At 35.9% G+C, this 16,558-nt stretch overlaps 1 protein-coding gene across 3 annotated transcripts; it reads right to left on the minus strand.

The window, feature by feature from the left end:
* Window positions 1-1,860: 1,860 nt before the first annotated feature.
* LOC119984200 (protein VASCULAR ASSOCIATED DEATH 1, chloroplastic) lies at window positions 1,861-14,361 on the minus strand. 3 transcript variants are annotated; one of them, XM_038828033.1, is made up of 18 exons: window positions 14,062-14,361; window positions 11,940-11,999; window positions 11,376-11,426; window positions 11,039-11,104; window positions 10,838-10,933; window positions 10,637-10,705; window positions 9,461-9,561; window positions 9,183-9,370; window positions 8,590-8,630; window positions 8,362-8,449; window positions 8,191-8,277; window positions 8,036-8,090; window positions 6,737-6,803; window positions 5,215-5,314; window positions 3,644-3,705; window positions 3,505-3,547; window positions 3,083-3,384; window positions 1,861-2,500 (listed from the first exon to the last, which is right to left on the minus strand). In XM_038828033.1, exons 1-18 carry the CDS (start codon window positions 14,254-14,256, stop codon window positions 2,255-2,257), a joined length of 1,917 nt encoding a protein of 638 aa, XP_038683961.1. In that variant the 5' UTR covers window positions 14,257-14,361; the 3' UTR covers window positions 1,861-2,254. The 3 variants fall into 3 exon arrangements, with proteins under 3 accessions (XP_038683961.1, XP_038683962.1, XP_038683963.1); XM_038828034.1 differs by lacking the exon at window positions 8,036-8,090 and having other exon boundaries at window positions 8,238-8,277; XM_038828035.1 differs by lacking the exons at window positions 10,637-10,705; window positions 10,838-10,933.
* Between the last annotated feature and the right edge of the window lie 2,197 nt (window positions 14,362-16,558).

Here is a 16,558-nt window from a genome sequence, read left to right on the forward strand (position 1 = left end):
CATGTTTTTCTTCCAAAATCGTTGACCAGACATGATTTTTCCGTAAAATAGATCTCTTGGGGTGTTGGAAAAGTTTTGAAAATTCAGGGTTTGACAAGCACTTCAAGAGCCATGTCATTTAAAATTCTATAAATGAGGGTGTCATGTCAAGTATTAAGAGCCACATCAACGATTTTGGATGAAAATTATGATACAGGGCTAACAGAGGATATTCATCAAAGTTCAAGGGTTTGTTTGACCCGAAATGAAGTTCAAGGGCTCACTCGACCGAGTCATCAAAGTTCATGGGCCATTCTGATTCTTCCCATCCCTATATATATATATATATATATATATATAAGCAGAGTAAGGTAGGTAGGCGAAGTTGGTGTTGATGTAATTCAGTGTTTGTTTGGGGAGGAACAGAACCAAGTGAGCAATTGATATGTCTCCCAGAGGTTGCAAGCACATTACTGTTGTTGAAAGGAAAGGTTGGTAGCTCATGATTAGGTCCATGAGCCTTGAAAGGTGGAATTGGAATTTCACTTGTGCATGGCTTAAAGGTGGCCACGATCGATGATAACTTGTTTGTGTATTGTAATAAAATAATTAGAGACATCAAGGAAACAATACATTACGTACAATTAAGATTCTCGCAATTGAATAGACATATATATTTATGGCCATATTTTTAAAATTGGATTTGGATTTGGATTTCCTGCAATTGCATGTTGTTTGCAATTGCATCAATTCATCAAAAGATGTGCCGTACGTGTTAAGAGTACAATAGTAAACTACTCTATTACATTATTACGTTCTATATAAGCCCTATATATTTACTTTGGTGAGGTTTGACAGCATGTTTGTAGTGCGTTTAGTTGCACCTCATCTCATAGCACAATAATTTTTTGTGACACGTAAAACGTTTTTTGTCAACAGAACTCACCTCACAGCACCACAACTTTTTACCTCGCAACACCTCACCTCACAGCACTCCCAAACGGACACTTTGTGATTACTAAGACATCCAAACATTGATACCATACGTAAGTATAGGCTCATTCATTGTTTTGACCTTAATTATATTACAAGTCCACCATAGCTCGTCGTCACATATATGCACGCACACATATATATACATATGTTTATGGACATTTAAACATAGGTAGTGTGTGTGTGTGTATCAATGCATATATATACAACATATGGAAGTATGGAAGTATAGATTCAAAGGGCACACGAACATTGTGGTTTTTTTTTTTGGGCAATGATTAGACATGTATATGTTCGATATGTAATCAATCAATCACGATTAAAAGGAAATATCAAATATATATGCTTCTTTAATCAACTAATTGATCAAGGGATGTACTCCACACACACGAGGAGTACTGCCGCTGTAACTTAGTTGTGATGAATTTTTTTTTTCAAATAATAACCCATATCAAATTACGCGAAATCAAAGATAAGTAGTTATCTCATTAAAAAAGAGTAAATATCACAGAAGTCCTACTTTGCAAAACGAGTAGATTAAGCCTTTTATTTTTTTTATCACAATTAATATTACCAAATATATGTTTTCAGCGAACCAAAACAAACGCGAAAAGAAAGTGTTCCTACAACTAATTAATCCCTCTTCATTTACATATTCAGCTTTTATTATGACCAAACCGTGAAAATTCACATTTATAGTGAATTGATACATCGAAATTAGAATCTCTATTCTAAGAAAGAAATTAATGGCTGCCTGACAATGATCCCTTTTATAATAAAAATTTGTGTCAATGCTGATAGTCCATAGTTATACATTAAAGGTGGATTTCATTTTTCTATTCTAATACTTCGACCTTTTTTTTTTTAGAAACGGGAGAGAGGGGATTCGAACCATGGTCACGAGGATAATACTTCAACTTGAAATAGAGTACAACAGCCTTGTCCGAAATTGGGTCAAACAAAACACTAGCCATACTTTCGGTTAATGTAGATGACTGAAATTAAAGTAATGGAAAATACGTACAGTGCATATCAGAGGTCGAAATCAGCCGTGGAATCCGATATCAATGACCGATCAGTCGTCCAGTTCGCTATGGCCTCCGACCATCAATAATGGCGGGAACAGAATGTACACCCACATTCCTCAATGCTTCCACTTACCTAACAGCGTTCTTCCCCGGATGACAAGTTTCTTTTACAGATGAATTGTAAGTGATCAACATATACAAGAAAGGAAGAGTAATAGATATACAATTGAGTAATAGACATAACAACGTAAGTATCATCTGCGCCGGCGAAGATCTAGGTCTTTCATATGAGCTTTCAACAAAGCATGCTCATTTCGCATCCTCTCCAGCCGAGCCTCGACCATAAACATATCGTCCTTAAGATGGTGCATCCTCTTCTCCAACCACGCTAGGGCTTCAGCTGATCTTTCACCAGATCCACCACTCAACCCATACATATATTCTACTGGAGAAGCCACATGGACATTTTGGGGTCTGTTTAATAGCACAAGTATGCTTACCTGCAGTACAAAAGACGGCAACCCTTAGTTCAATATCTAATTCATGGATATGAAGGTAGCAACTACAGAACATGGAATAAAAAGTACAATATAAAGTTCCTATAACAGAAGAAAGCACATAAAACTAGATAAAGCAATAATTCAGAATGGAAACTAATGGAAAATAAACAAGAAATAGAATATCAATTATTAATTCTGATAGGGATAGAAGCCGCCCTAGCATCGAGAATATATATAATTTTATAATTTAAAAGGTCTGTGAACCAAATCAACAGTGAAGGCAATATAAGAGGACCAGGCATAGCTAATTTCAACCATGCCTCCTGAAGATGCCTCATCTCACAAACTGTCTTTTCATCCCATTTAAGAGGGGGCTAGTATCTGCAAACTTGAATGTTTTTTTTATGCTTTTTCATAAAATACTAAGCTTCTCTTACCAACCAGCAGAAAATACACAGGATGAACACGGAACCAGCTAATCACACAAATGCACTAGTCTCCAGCTAATTAGAGAAATGAACTAAATTCAACTTTTCCACAATGAGTGGGAGGAATTTCACAGATTAGCTGGAAGTTGCTTACCTGCATCAGGATTATCACAGCAAAGGCAATAACTAGGATAAGTGAAATTGGACTCTGACATTTCAAATATGAACAGAATTTCTCCACATGTTCACTCAACAAACTTGAACTAGATGTGGTGGTGTTCGGATTTCTTTGCATAAAACTGCCAGATTGTCGGTTAACATCCGTTGAATCAGACAACCGCTGCCTCCTTATAATCTCAATGGATTCCTGCACCCTTTCTAAAGATTCTCTAGTCTTTAATTCCCTTTCAGAATTAACTTCTCCATTCTGAATCATGTTCACAGCAAGATCCACCTCTGCTTAAAGCAAATGAAATACAACCAAATAAAGTTAGTCATTACTTTACGTGGAACACAGCAGAAATCATGACATATTATTCATTTATTGAACTCATTTGATCAAAGAACAACATTAACCTTCTTGTATCTCAAGGTTCCTCTGCTTCAAAAATTCGTGTGCCTGAGCAAATTATTGTTGAACTTCTTCTTATTAGGTAATCAAGCTTAGCTTGACATAAAATTTAACATATGCATATCGAAAGATAAAAGACCTAACCATTTGAATCCATAAAGCATAAACTTCACGACATTCGTCCAGAGTAGACTGCACTATTTTGCCTGTAACATCATTAACCTGTATGGCATCAAATTGTGCTCATATTCATAACAAAAAGCAAAGCAAGCTATTTAAAAGATTGAAATTATCAGGAAAATTGAAAGTATGATATCATAATTGAGAAATTTTGCATGACATATATTCGAAAGATTAAAGGGTCCTGGAGATCCTCATCAAACTTTTGAAGCTCAAGTCCTTTAAGAGGTCATTTAAATGATAAGTAGGTGAGTAGCATAACTTATCATTTATGTAATCCATCCATGTTAATGTGTTTGGCCGTCCAAATGGATAGCATAATATCCATCATACCTTAGAAAGCCATCTATAGCTGGATTACCAAATCCTGGGGATGGGGTTGTTTTAGAATGGAATCGCATACATCTCGTGTTAAAAAAATAACTAGTGCCCCAAATTACACCCCCAAAGAACTAGCTCTTCAATACCTGTCAAAGCTCTGACTTTGAAATGGATGACTCAGCTGGTCACTGTCAGTAAGAAATGTCCAGTCAGTCAGCTCTGGCAATTTCCCATTGAAAAACTCCCCAGGTTGTTGCGTAGAAATTCATTTCGGGACAATTGTTGAAACCTACTGTCACTTCAGTGGCATATACGTTGCTATGTACAACTTATTGTTTCTTCTTATTTGTTCTGCGTATAATTGGATTCAAGTTTACGATTCAGCCATTGGATTCATAGATTTCTATTGATGGGTTGGATTCGATTGCAGAAGCTAGTCTGGTGTTGACAGTCCATGGATTGACAGTATGTGCTTCTCTTGTTTAAAAAGAAGGGGACAAACTACAATGAATTGGTATCTTGGATTCTCTGACTAGTTCATCTCCACTTTCTTATACTACTTGTGTGTTTGTATTTACGGCACTACATCAGTAAATATAAAAGTATACCCTGCAGTATGTATTTTCTTATTACATTTTTTCTACAACAAACTTATAGGTCATGAAGCTTGTTTAGAATAGAAAAGAAAGTGGCCATTAGCCTAGAAAAACTTTCATTACATATTCATTTAGAACCAAACAGCAAAACATGTGTTGTGCAACCTAGAGGTCATAGGTTCAACTCCTAGAAACCGTCTCTCCACATATTATGTGAGGGTAAGGTCGGCGGTCGGCGTACATCATTCATGTCCCCGACCCCGCCTACTGCGGAAGCCTTGTGCGTGAGTGTTGTTTACCTTTAACTATTCATTAGAACCCAAATAGCTGAATTAAAGCATAAACTAGAATGAATAGAAGGACAACTAGTAGTGTGGTTTTTGAAAATCAAAGTAGCCAGTAGGAATCATATGAGGTAAGGTAAAGGGGCCAAGTACTGTGTGATCCAAAATCTAAAAACACTAGAAAAAGAAGAGAGTCCAAGACAGAAAAGATGAATGAATTAAGGAAAAAAAATCATTTACTCCACCAGTCATTTCAATTAACATATCAAGCCTAACAACAAACCAAATGATCCATGAGAAGATGTTTCAATAAGTCAAATTGGTAGAGGCAAACCTTTCCAGAAAGTTCTTTTTGTAAATTTCACATCTATATATACCCGCAAAACACAGCCTTCTGTTGATTCATCGCCATCTCTCTGTACATCCCAACGCACCTGATATTGAACCCAAACAAGTGGGGAAGAGGGGAGAAAATACAAAAGCCACAAGGTAAGAATTTCAGTCAATGTCAGAAATGTATCAGCTAAGAGAAGAACACCGAGAGAGCCACGCCAATAATATTTCTTTCCAAATAGGAAGCTGATACCACCAAACATCCAGTTCAACAATGATGAGTTTAAAACTTCAGTAATTGGCATGTCGTCTTTTTTTTAAAAGATGTAACCATAAGAATTATGATGCCACATTTTTACAGTACTTAACATATAGTCATCAAGCGAGATTCTTTGTCCCACAGGATTCTGTTATTTCTTTCAATCCACAGCAGCCAACACGTTGCCATGGCAATCTAAGAACTATGAAGCCACATTTTTACTTTACTTAGCATATAGTTAACTTATTGGGGTTGAATGTCAAAATAACTAATCTTAACATGTTATAGGTATGGTCATCGAGGGTTAAGGCCTTTTGTGAGAGTGACCCTAGGGTTGAGCGCATGTTGGACCGTCTGATTGCCCCGCCCACACGTGAGGGGGAGTCTTAGATTATGTATAAATAATGTGAAATACCCCAACACAAGAAGTTAACTTATTGGATTGAATGGCTAAGTAACTAATCTTAATTCTTAACACTTTCAATCCACAACAGCCAACACTTTGCCATGGGAATCTAATAGAGATATATCATTTGCACTGCACCTCAATGTTAAAACTCTGACATAACCAAGAAGCGAATCGAGGAACTTAAATGAAAATTTAAAGCTGGAAAATCGAGGGGCTGAGTTTTTAAGTCACATTATAACAATTGCAAAGGACTAGCCATGCATCAACAAGAAAAGTACACACTAATTATGAGACATAGCATGGCAGTCTGTGTAATATGCCCACATGAATCACATGCCTGTTGACAAGTACCTAGTAAGGTTTCTCGACTAATTAATAATATTCTCCTAATTCAATAGCACCTTTTTGAAAGACATGTAAGGAAGGAAGGGAAGGTTAAGAGATTTACGAAATTTTGTGGACAGATAATAAGATATTACCAGTGACCATAGGCAACTTAACTGCAATCAATTGACAATCATCACAACCGTTTAGCAAAATGAGATTATTACGTAATCTTTATTATGATATTTTACAGCAAAAACATGAAACCTAATGACTTGCCATATGGAAAAGTACCTCAAGCTCATTCAAAGTCAAACAAGTTCACTATTGCACTCAAATAGATAAAGAAGAGTTGTTCATCTTGTAATATACACTTGTTGATCACAACATATTAAGGAATGCCTTTATATAATCAATTTAATAACATATTTGAAATTGAGAAAATACCTAAAGAAAGTGGATGCAGTTGAACTGTAGGAAAATGGAAGAAAAAAAAATCATTCATGTCAGTGATGAGAATACAACTCATACCTCCACGCTAAAGTAATCACCAAAAGGTACATCATTGACTGTTTGTGATGTCTCAATAACCAAATGACTGGAGGAAATAAAAGTAAATAAATGTCATCAGATTATAGGGCTTGGAGTAGTAAAAAATTGTTATGGACTTGATATGAGTTGATGAAAGTATGATCCTAAATAGAATTCGCATTGATTTTCTCATGCACTCATGTAGCCGATCCCAAACTTTTGGAATAAAGGCTCAGATGAAGACGATGATCAATGTCTTCAGATTATAATTAAAAACCAGCAAAATGATTTATGCTCGATACTTAACATAGTAAATGCGCTAGTTAGAGAGGTTCAAAATATAAAATAGAGAACATATGAAGATAATTTTCCAAAGAAAATGATGCTAAAATACATGCAGCAATCAGTCATCAGCTTGACAGCAGTTACAGGAGAAATTTAAGATCTTTCTGCTCCCCAAACATGCATAAACTAGCAATAGTATAGAGTTATCTCAATGATATAGCACTGAACTAAGTCCGTCTTTCTCTTCATATCAACTGTCAACATCAATGACATCCACATCTAGTCTCTCCAAAAAGCACCACTGAACGCCTAGAAACAGCCTAGACATTGAATTCAATTCTGAGACTGAAATAAGCTCAACAAAAGTTGAACTATTTGCTGAACTAATGAAACATCTATCACAAATTACAGTCATTTTAAGGCCAAATTTCACTACGATGGGCGGAATCAAGAGAATAAAGAAGAAAACCCAGAAATGCCCACTGCAAAGTTAAAAACCGTAATGGAAACCCCTGTGCTATAACCTAATGAGAAAATCACCGCCCCTCTTCACCTCATTTCTCTCTGCTCTCTTTAAAATCCAAATAAGCCTCGTCCATTAAACGCCAGCACCCATTATCATCATCATTACCCATTCATTAGGTTAGTTGGCAAACAGAATCTCTAAACCAATTCCTCATACTCGACCCTTCTCAGTCAAATAATTAGTATGGGAATAAAACTATAAAAGCTTGGGATTTTGAACAAAAACTCTAGGAATCCCATTCCCAAATTTCATGAGACATCCGCAGCCTTAATATTCATGAAACATCCGCAGCCTTAATTTCAGCTTTGTACTTTTGTTTTCTCATTACCCTAAATTAAGGAAGGAAAGTTTTGGCACATCCTCCTTCTACATGATCAGTAATCACTGGAGTTACAGCCAATACTAAATTAAGAAAATTATTAGAAACTGTCCGCACTAAGTGCATGAATGCTTTCACAAGGCTTAATAAAATGTTATACTATTATAACCTGTTCCTGTAAACTCGAAATTTTTGGACCTCTTTGCAGCTACCAAGTTTAGCACCTTCGAGGAAAAATAGAAGAGTAAATTTTGCATTGATAGAAAAAAAAAAAAAAAAAACTCTAGATCTATCAATCTGAAGATGAATCATACAAATACATACCAAGATATATTTTTATAGGATGTCGAAATGAAACATCGCGAGCATACCCAAATTCGTCATGTTGAGACCATGAAGTGCTCAAAAAATCTGAAAAGTAAAATATTACAGTTCACCACATAAAGGTTGAAAATATTAGGCTCAAGGGACCAGGGGAAATCCAGAGCAGACTACCTTGATCTTTGCATTGCTGATGAAAAGATTCAATGAAACCAGTTGAACCATCCGAGAAGAACAAACTGAAGAACTCCTCTACTTTTATCTGCAGTTCATATGTTGTATATGAAATCATATCAGAGTTCTCAAACATGCCATAGACACTTCAATCTGTATTTCTGTAAAACTAGAAGAAAACTCTAAATTATTTATTACACTTATTGCAACAGAAAATTGAAGCATTACCGGAAACTTTGTTTCTGCAACTTTCGTATAAGACTCTGGCACTGCACGTTACAAAACAGCAGATTATAATAATCAGACTATCAGAGAACGCCCAGAATGATAAATACAAGTCTTAAAAGAAGCATTCTCCTTCGAAATCCAAAGATAATGCCCATGAGCCTCACATAGGACAAGGACCCACTCATGTCCGCTGTGGTTGTTATGTCCTTGGTGAAATATGGCTTTCATTCGTCATAAAGCTCAACATATTTTGACAAACCTAAGGCGTAATTAAGATATAGATGCTCTAATTTGGGATTAGTCCATTTATCGAGCCTTTATGGGCTATTTAGTACATAAGCAAACTGTTAGAGGATTAAATGTCCTAATAGAAACTCTAAGCTATAAAAGATTGATTACAATCTGAGAGACATTAACTATTTAGTATATAAGACAATAGTTAGATGATTAAGTGTCCTAAAAGAAATTCAAAGCTATAACAAGTACAATCTGAGCGACATTAGCTGGCATGAATTAAACAACAGTGATCTAAAATTTGGCATGTTAGAGAAGACAAGTGTCACAGTCAATGTTAAGAGGAAGAGTGCACTAACTCTCAAGTGGATCAGAATTCTCCACCTTCCATGCCCAAGCATTTGTTGAAGATGAAAGGTCAGAACATACAGATGGTTCAACATCCTGTTCCATATTATCATTTACTTCTGTATGGGTAGTTGAAAGAACCCCATTTTCAGCATTTGGTAAAATCATTGGATCAGTAGGATAGAGAGCATCCTTATCCCTGATTGACATATATCAGTAACCCTATATTAATTCCCAAGAAATAAATCTGAAATAAGTGATTTAGCAATTATATTGCTCATGAAGCCACCTCTCAATAGTATCCCATTCATCAATTGGCTGTTTGGAGCTATTATCCTTTTCAATCGCAATACTTCCATTCTCTAGGCTGCCAGATTCAGAAATAGAATCCTGAGGTAAAACCAACAGGTGAGTGAAAAGGGAAAAAAAAAAAAAGAAAGCACGAACCATAATCCAACCAAAAATTTTCATCAATTTATAATAGGATTCAGAAGATTATATAAGCAGTATTCATGCACATTATGCGCTGCATACTCACTCTGGCAGTCAGTTCTAGAAATATATTTTTGAAAAGGGTAGTTCAAAAAACATTGCTTTTGTGTCAGTAAATTGATTAACAAAATGTCAATATATATATAAAAAATCTTGAATTTCGAAAAATAAAACCACAAATTAATACCCCTGAATTAATGAGGAAAGCTTTATAATGAAAAACAAAAAAGGTCAAAAAGAAGCAAGGCATTCCATTCAATGTGCAAGTGACCAAGGACTGGACGCCTTGACAATGGTGCGACACTAAAAATCAACCTTCATATTACTAGCAGCTAACTAATATGCATTTTCACATAAAATTAAAACTGCATTATCTCTGATAATTGATAGTCTTCAAGTTACCATCCTTATCCCAAAAACTCCATTTTTTTTAATAGTTTCACCTACTATCTATTGCATTCCTATGTCATTTAGCAACAATAAAGCCTAGAATACAATTCTTCCTTTCAAAAAGATGTATAAATAACACAGTAATTTTTTTGTAAGCAAGAACAACAACTGAGGTTTGGGGGATTCGAAAGGGTGAAGAGCCCGTTCCACTAGGCTAGAGTCCATCCTCAAATACCATTACTCTAGAAACAACAAAGAACAGGAAGTACGACAGTAGAGTCTTCAAAGACAAATCGAGCTGACGCAATAATTCCCAATATGGCACACTGGCAGTATGAGTCCATAGATAGTGGAAAAGTCTCCCTATCAAGTATCAAATTATATAAATTGGCCAAATACAAGCTTATGCCATCATTACATACTGCAGAGGCAAAACATGGTATACCTGCATCATGATTGACACCCAATTGTAAACTTAATTTGACATCTAGAAGTAGATTTGGAAAATTAAAGAAATAACTACTCTTTAGGAATGGATAAGAAACCACTTAATAAGTTTACTTATAACACCTGATGTTCTAACCTGCTTCAACCATCCATCATTAATGATCCTAAAAGCTTCATCACGGGATAGAAAGGACCCAAAGAAATACTGCAAAATCAGTAATTGGATTTAGAAAGTACCGCTCAAATAGGAACTCCAAAAAAAAATTGTGCAATACTTCCATACGACGTCCCCTCACAAAAGAACATGGGAAAGACAATATTCTTGATCTAGAACTACCTTTCTCCCTCCAGCAACTATCTCTATAGCATTAGGAAAGATTCCAGCTGTCTTCGCTCTTATTACACTAGTGACTTCAAGGAATGGAATTATTTTCTACAGTATAAAAACGAAATTCCAAAACATCATCAGGATTGAGAAAAAAAAAGCACATTATACTCTTAGAAGCAAGTAGAGAGATAACCAATGTTTGGAAGTTACCTTTGTCTCATATCCAAATATGTTGGAATAGAAGCATATGTACCGAGTAAACAGGTACATGTGACCCTGAAACAAGTTAAAATGTAAAAATGTTAAACATATGTCCTAGTTTGCAGAGATTACCACATAGCTACAGAGCTCAATATACACAAAAGTCAGGAAAACACAAATTTAGCTTAAATTAACTATTGCCCAAATAGTCTTATATAGAAGAAGAGAAGTCACCATATGCAGTCATTAAAAGGGCTAGGAAAGCGCAATTGCACTGTGAGAGGCATGCTTAACAAATACCAATTCAAAACGAAACTTCTAGTATACAAGGCAGAATCACTATCACCTGGAGAAGAATACTCTCCTGAGAAGCACAATTAAAGTCTTGGACAAGGACCTGTCAGTTTAAAGAACAAATGAAATTTTTAGACAGATAGAAGAGAAGAAAACCTTCATAAGTATTTAGTGAACTTCACAAATTAGAAGTATCTTAAAAGAAATGGTAAAAAAAACTATTTCTTTGATTTCTTTATCTCTATTTTTATATCTTGGAAAATCTGGTTGGCTTGGAATTCAAGAGCTTTTTCAAGGAGCAGAAGTTGAAACTTCAATAAATGCTCTGTTCTAGAAGTTTTAAATCTTTCTCTATCTCGTTGGTTTATGTTTGTGTCTCTGGTTGATGTAGGGAGTTGCACCCCCTTGAAAAAAGTTTCTTTTATCTTCTGAAAACTATTCAGTGAAAATACTTAAATATTTACAAATGTTTTTCAGATTCAAACCATGGGATAGTCAGTTTCATGTCAAGAAATGACACTAGTCTGTGAAAATACTTATATATTCACAAATGTTTTCCAGATTCAACCCATGGGATAGTCAGTTTCATGTCAAGAAATGACACTAGACAACTCACTTCGTCGGGCGGAAGACGAAACAATTGTCGATACTCTTCACTTTTCGATGCTGATGGAGACTGGAAAAGAAAAACACAATTAACACACCAAATGAGCTTCACAAACTAGAAAATATCTCATTTCCACACAACACAACAGTAAAGTGAAAGAAACAGTTAAAACAGCAGAACATGGAAAAAACTTGTACATAAATTCGGTAGTAATTGCCTCAACAATCCAAACCAGGCAAGCTATTTGTTAGTGTGCAGAGGTAGAGAGATGCTTATGCTAACTATATAAGCAAAGATTTCTAACAATTAAAGCCCATTCATCTAAGCTCAATGTAATTCTAGGGAAAACTAAACACTATCTAACAGATGAAGTCAACGGCAGGTGCGTACAAACCTAAACATGGACAAATATGTTGATACACCTGCAATCTTACGAAAGTCAGATTCAATAAACCATCACCACTGGGTTTAGTTAAAGAAAGTCCTTAGCTTATAGCAAAACCTACGTAACAGGAGGTAGATTTCAGTTTTGTCTAGTTTTGTCAAGATTCTTGTAATTTGTTTCATTGGGCTGCACTAACTTACTGCCCTTGTAATAGAATTCCTCTATTTCTTTCAAAAGAAAAAAAATAAAAATAATTCAGAGCTTTCATCTTCCATGTACAGATTAACTAGGAAAAAATTGAGACCTAATTAACACAAATTTTCAAATATTAATAAATGATTAACCCAAAGGTCTGCGTACATCCTACATGTCCCAGACCTCGACCACTGTGGGAGACTTATGCGCGGAAGTTGTTTACCTTTATTAATTAACTTTATGTGTTCATTGTCCAGAGGTATTATTTCCTTTTCTTGAAGAAGTAAGAGAAATTTAAAAACACATGTGAAGGGAGGGGCAAAGGCAAGATTTATAACACTGCCCATGATAATTCAAGTACCCACCTTTGTTGCATCTTATGTCTAAACTCTAAACAAGAGTTGATAAAATTGACCAAGCCAATTTCTCCGGTGCCTGACATTGATATACTCACAGAACGAATTTCAAATGGTTTTTCGATCGGTGCAACCAGTCAGGAAACGAATGGGAAACCAGCCATATGTAAAAGATGCTATAAAGATAAAAGAGAGAATGAGGTCCTCAAAATGCTGATCATCCACAAGGAATCAAATACCAAACAAAAAAAAAGAAGGGCATAAGACCTTCTATACTTGACGCACACGAGAATCTCCTCTTTTTCTTCCTCTACGCTAAATGATTGTTAGAAGGATTGAAGAAATTAATTTTTCCCTCTGTCTACAACAATACACACCTTTCCAAGCAAATAGCTAATCATCTAACTATAGATACTGCCCAGAAAATTTTCATATATTTAGATCCATGTCCAGAAGTTGTTTTTTCCAAAGGCAACACTAAATAAGATGCTGCAGGCTGCAGCATCGTGCATCACTTTCCTATTGTATATGGCACCCGCAGACCAAGCCCTTCAACCTCTTCGGAAGATTTGGAATCATCAAAACCCTTCCAAGTTGCTTTTCATCGAAAGACACAGTATTGGTCTCCCAACCTCATGCCCAACGCAGAGACAGTAGTGGGGTACTCCACATATTTTGTGGGTGGGTGGCTGTCTGTTGGAGAATAGCTATGGGCTTGGAGGTTGTACCTCAAAATCATATTGATATCCCTATAACACGTCAAGTTCTTTTGGTGACCTGACCATAACCACCCTAACATATTCCAATACAAAAACTAAACGTCTCCAGACCACATACGTATCAGATTTAGAAGAATAAAACGCCATTTATTCTCATCCCATTCTAATCAACTTAGTCGAATAGCTGAATTAATTACTACTAAACAAAAGGAATCATAGATTTTCCCAAAGCCTTATTTCTTGAAACAAGGGAGCCTTAATATGTAAATCAACCGGTGTAACCCGCACGAATTGAGAATTTGAGGATTACAGTGAAGAAGCCTCTATGCTATTGCTACCTAGTCTCAATTATTTTACGTGTGTGTCTCAGTCCACATATTAACTCAACACTCAGTCTTCCTTTTGATGTTACTGTTTTTTTCTCATGAACAGAGAAAGGGGAAAAAAATGCACAAAAAATATTCAAATAGAACTACCTGAAATTCAACGCTTCTTTTAGGGCTGGAACCGGAAATTGATAGCTCTTGATCGCTGCGATCCTGCGCGTCGGCGGTGCTGGGTAGAGTAGCTGTGGAGGAACGATCAGACGACGCGTCGGAGTTACGTTTCGAAGGAGACGCATCCAATTGCGGCGACGAATCGATCCTCTCTGGACTCGCAACAGCACCCATGGCGATGGCCGATAGAGATCGAAAGGATCAAGCGAGCGCGCAATAGAGAGCGTGAATGACTAATGAGGCGTTTGTTGGGTTTCCAGAAACTGATCGAAGGAGGTGTCGGTTAAGTAAAAAATACTTGGCTTCACTTCAATAAGGATTCCTAACTCACTGTGACGTCGACTCTTTCTGACGTGGCACTGTATCTGCCAATCATTACATTTGGGCCCCGCTGAAACAGAACGCTTTAGCGACCGTTAGAGGAAGGTCACTGGTCAAGAATTCGTATATATGTTGTAATGGGCCTGATAATTGCTAGTGCCAGTTGGGCCTCACCGGTTTTCTTGGGCCTGGTAATTGCTTGTGCCCATTGGGTGATTTGTTCCTCAGAGTCAGAGCATTGTTACTTTGCTAGGACTCAACTTGGGCCTGTGGGCTCCATCCTGAAAGTTTTTTATTTGGTTTATGGGCCAGTTCCCATGACCCTAATGGTTTGGGCCTTGTTATTTTTATTTTAAAAAAAAAAGAAAAAAAGGAAACTTTTTGCAATTAAAATCTGTGTTTATCAAGCATTCTGTCTTAATGATTAGTAGTATTTCATTGGATTCTCACATTGCATCATCCACTTATAAATGAATTCCGATTATTAGGTCTTGGATTACATGTACAAATCTCGAGTAGTTCAGTTGGCGAGTTGGGTCGTATATAATCTCAAACCCTGAGTTCAAGCCTCATTCCCTTCACTAATCAAAAAAAAAGTGTCTTGGATTACATGTAATTTTAGCTCAAAAAATCCTCTCTTTCTCCCATCAAACAGAAGCTCAAAGATGAACATAAATGGTAAACATATCCACCATGGTTAGTGGGAGGATTCATACTTTTTTTTAAGAAATAAACCAATAATGGGCACTGAAAAAAGCCTTTCGGTGGACCAAAAACAGTAAGTGAGAAAGGAATCATGAAAGAACCCACCCTATTGTATGCTACTTTTAAAAAAATCAAAAATAGTAAATGATAAATATCAATGATTTTGAATCTAATATTGTATTTTTGTTTAATAAAAATATTAAATTAATTAAAAATTACATGAAAAACTTAAATGGTTATAAATTGTTGGATACAAAATGTGTAAATTATCGTTTTTTTCCCCTAAAAAATCAAAATCTTACATAATTTTATTTATTATTTTAAAAATATTTTGTATCTAAAAATCAGGAAAGAATGGAGTATAGCCCAATCCGAACCGACCTTTGAATGCCTTCGCTTTCCCTTATTCCAACACAAACTCATACTTTCAAACCTCTAATTGTGTTCTTTTCAATAAAGCAAAGCCAGCCAAGCCCCACCACATAGATTTCAAAAAAAAAAAACACTTTATTTTTGGAAATGCGGGCAAATATTCCTCAAATGAGTAGTAAAATATTTGTGCTAATCATTTTAATCACAAGTAAGTCTTAGCACTTTCATGGGATTTGAGAAGTCTTGGTCTTGACCATCAACAAACAAATAGACAAAATATTTATTTAACATTTTTAAAGTTGCTCAATCATGATCCACATCACCCATGTTTTGTCTTGCCACATGATTGTTCTTCACTTTTTTTAGTCTTTAAATAATGTGGGTATGTTGGTCTTGCAAGTAAGGTAAAAGTTTTATAAGCTTCTAGAATCTAATTTAAATAATAAATAACAAAAAATTTAGCAAAGCAAACACTAACAATCTAAATTTTTTTTTCTACCAAGTACGACGTCATACAAGTTTGTTATTTGGACATCTGATAGTGAGTTCAAACTCGAACTCGCGAAAACAAAAATTTCTCACCTGACGATAGAGTAAGTATGGCCAAAGCTCAGTGTGTGGCCCAAATTGTATGACTCACATCGGGAATCGAATTAATGAACTCCCTAGTCAATATGATTTGGCCCCAGAGAAATTTGTGTTAGCCGTCGGGACGAGTATGCTGGGAAACACATCTGAAGGACTATCCTTCTGAACGGGCTAAGTAGTTGTCGGGACTACAGTTTTTTATTATAAATAGAAGTATTTTCTAGGGTTGTAATTAAGTATTTAAGTTCCTATTGTGTTGTTTTCTCTAAACATGGGTTAGAGAGGCGGCTAGACCTAGTGAGTGAGAGAGAGAGAGAGAGAGAGTAAGGTGAGAAAACTTTGTGGTTTATCTTTTAGTGTAATTGAGTTTTGGTATGGGACTGTGAGAGATTCAAAGATGTATAGAGTGTAGAGATTAGGTTCTGGAGTAGGGCTTATGAAAATCTCTTGAGCCCTTAGGTATTCTTGGGTTTCTCTTGTAGAGAAGATC

The sequence above is a fragment of the Tripterygium wilfordii genome, chromosome 18, assembly GCF_013401445.1.
Source record: "Tripterygium wilfordii isolate XIE 37 chromosome 18, ASM1340144v1, whole genome shotgun sequence".
In the NCBI taxonomy this organism is placed as follows: Eukaryota; Viridiplantae; Streptophyta; class Magnoliopsida; order Celastrales; family Celastraceae; genus Tripterygium; species Tripterygium wilfordii.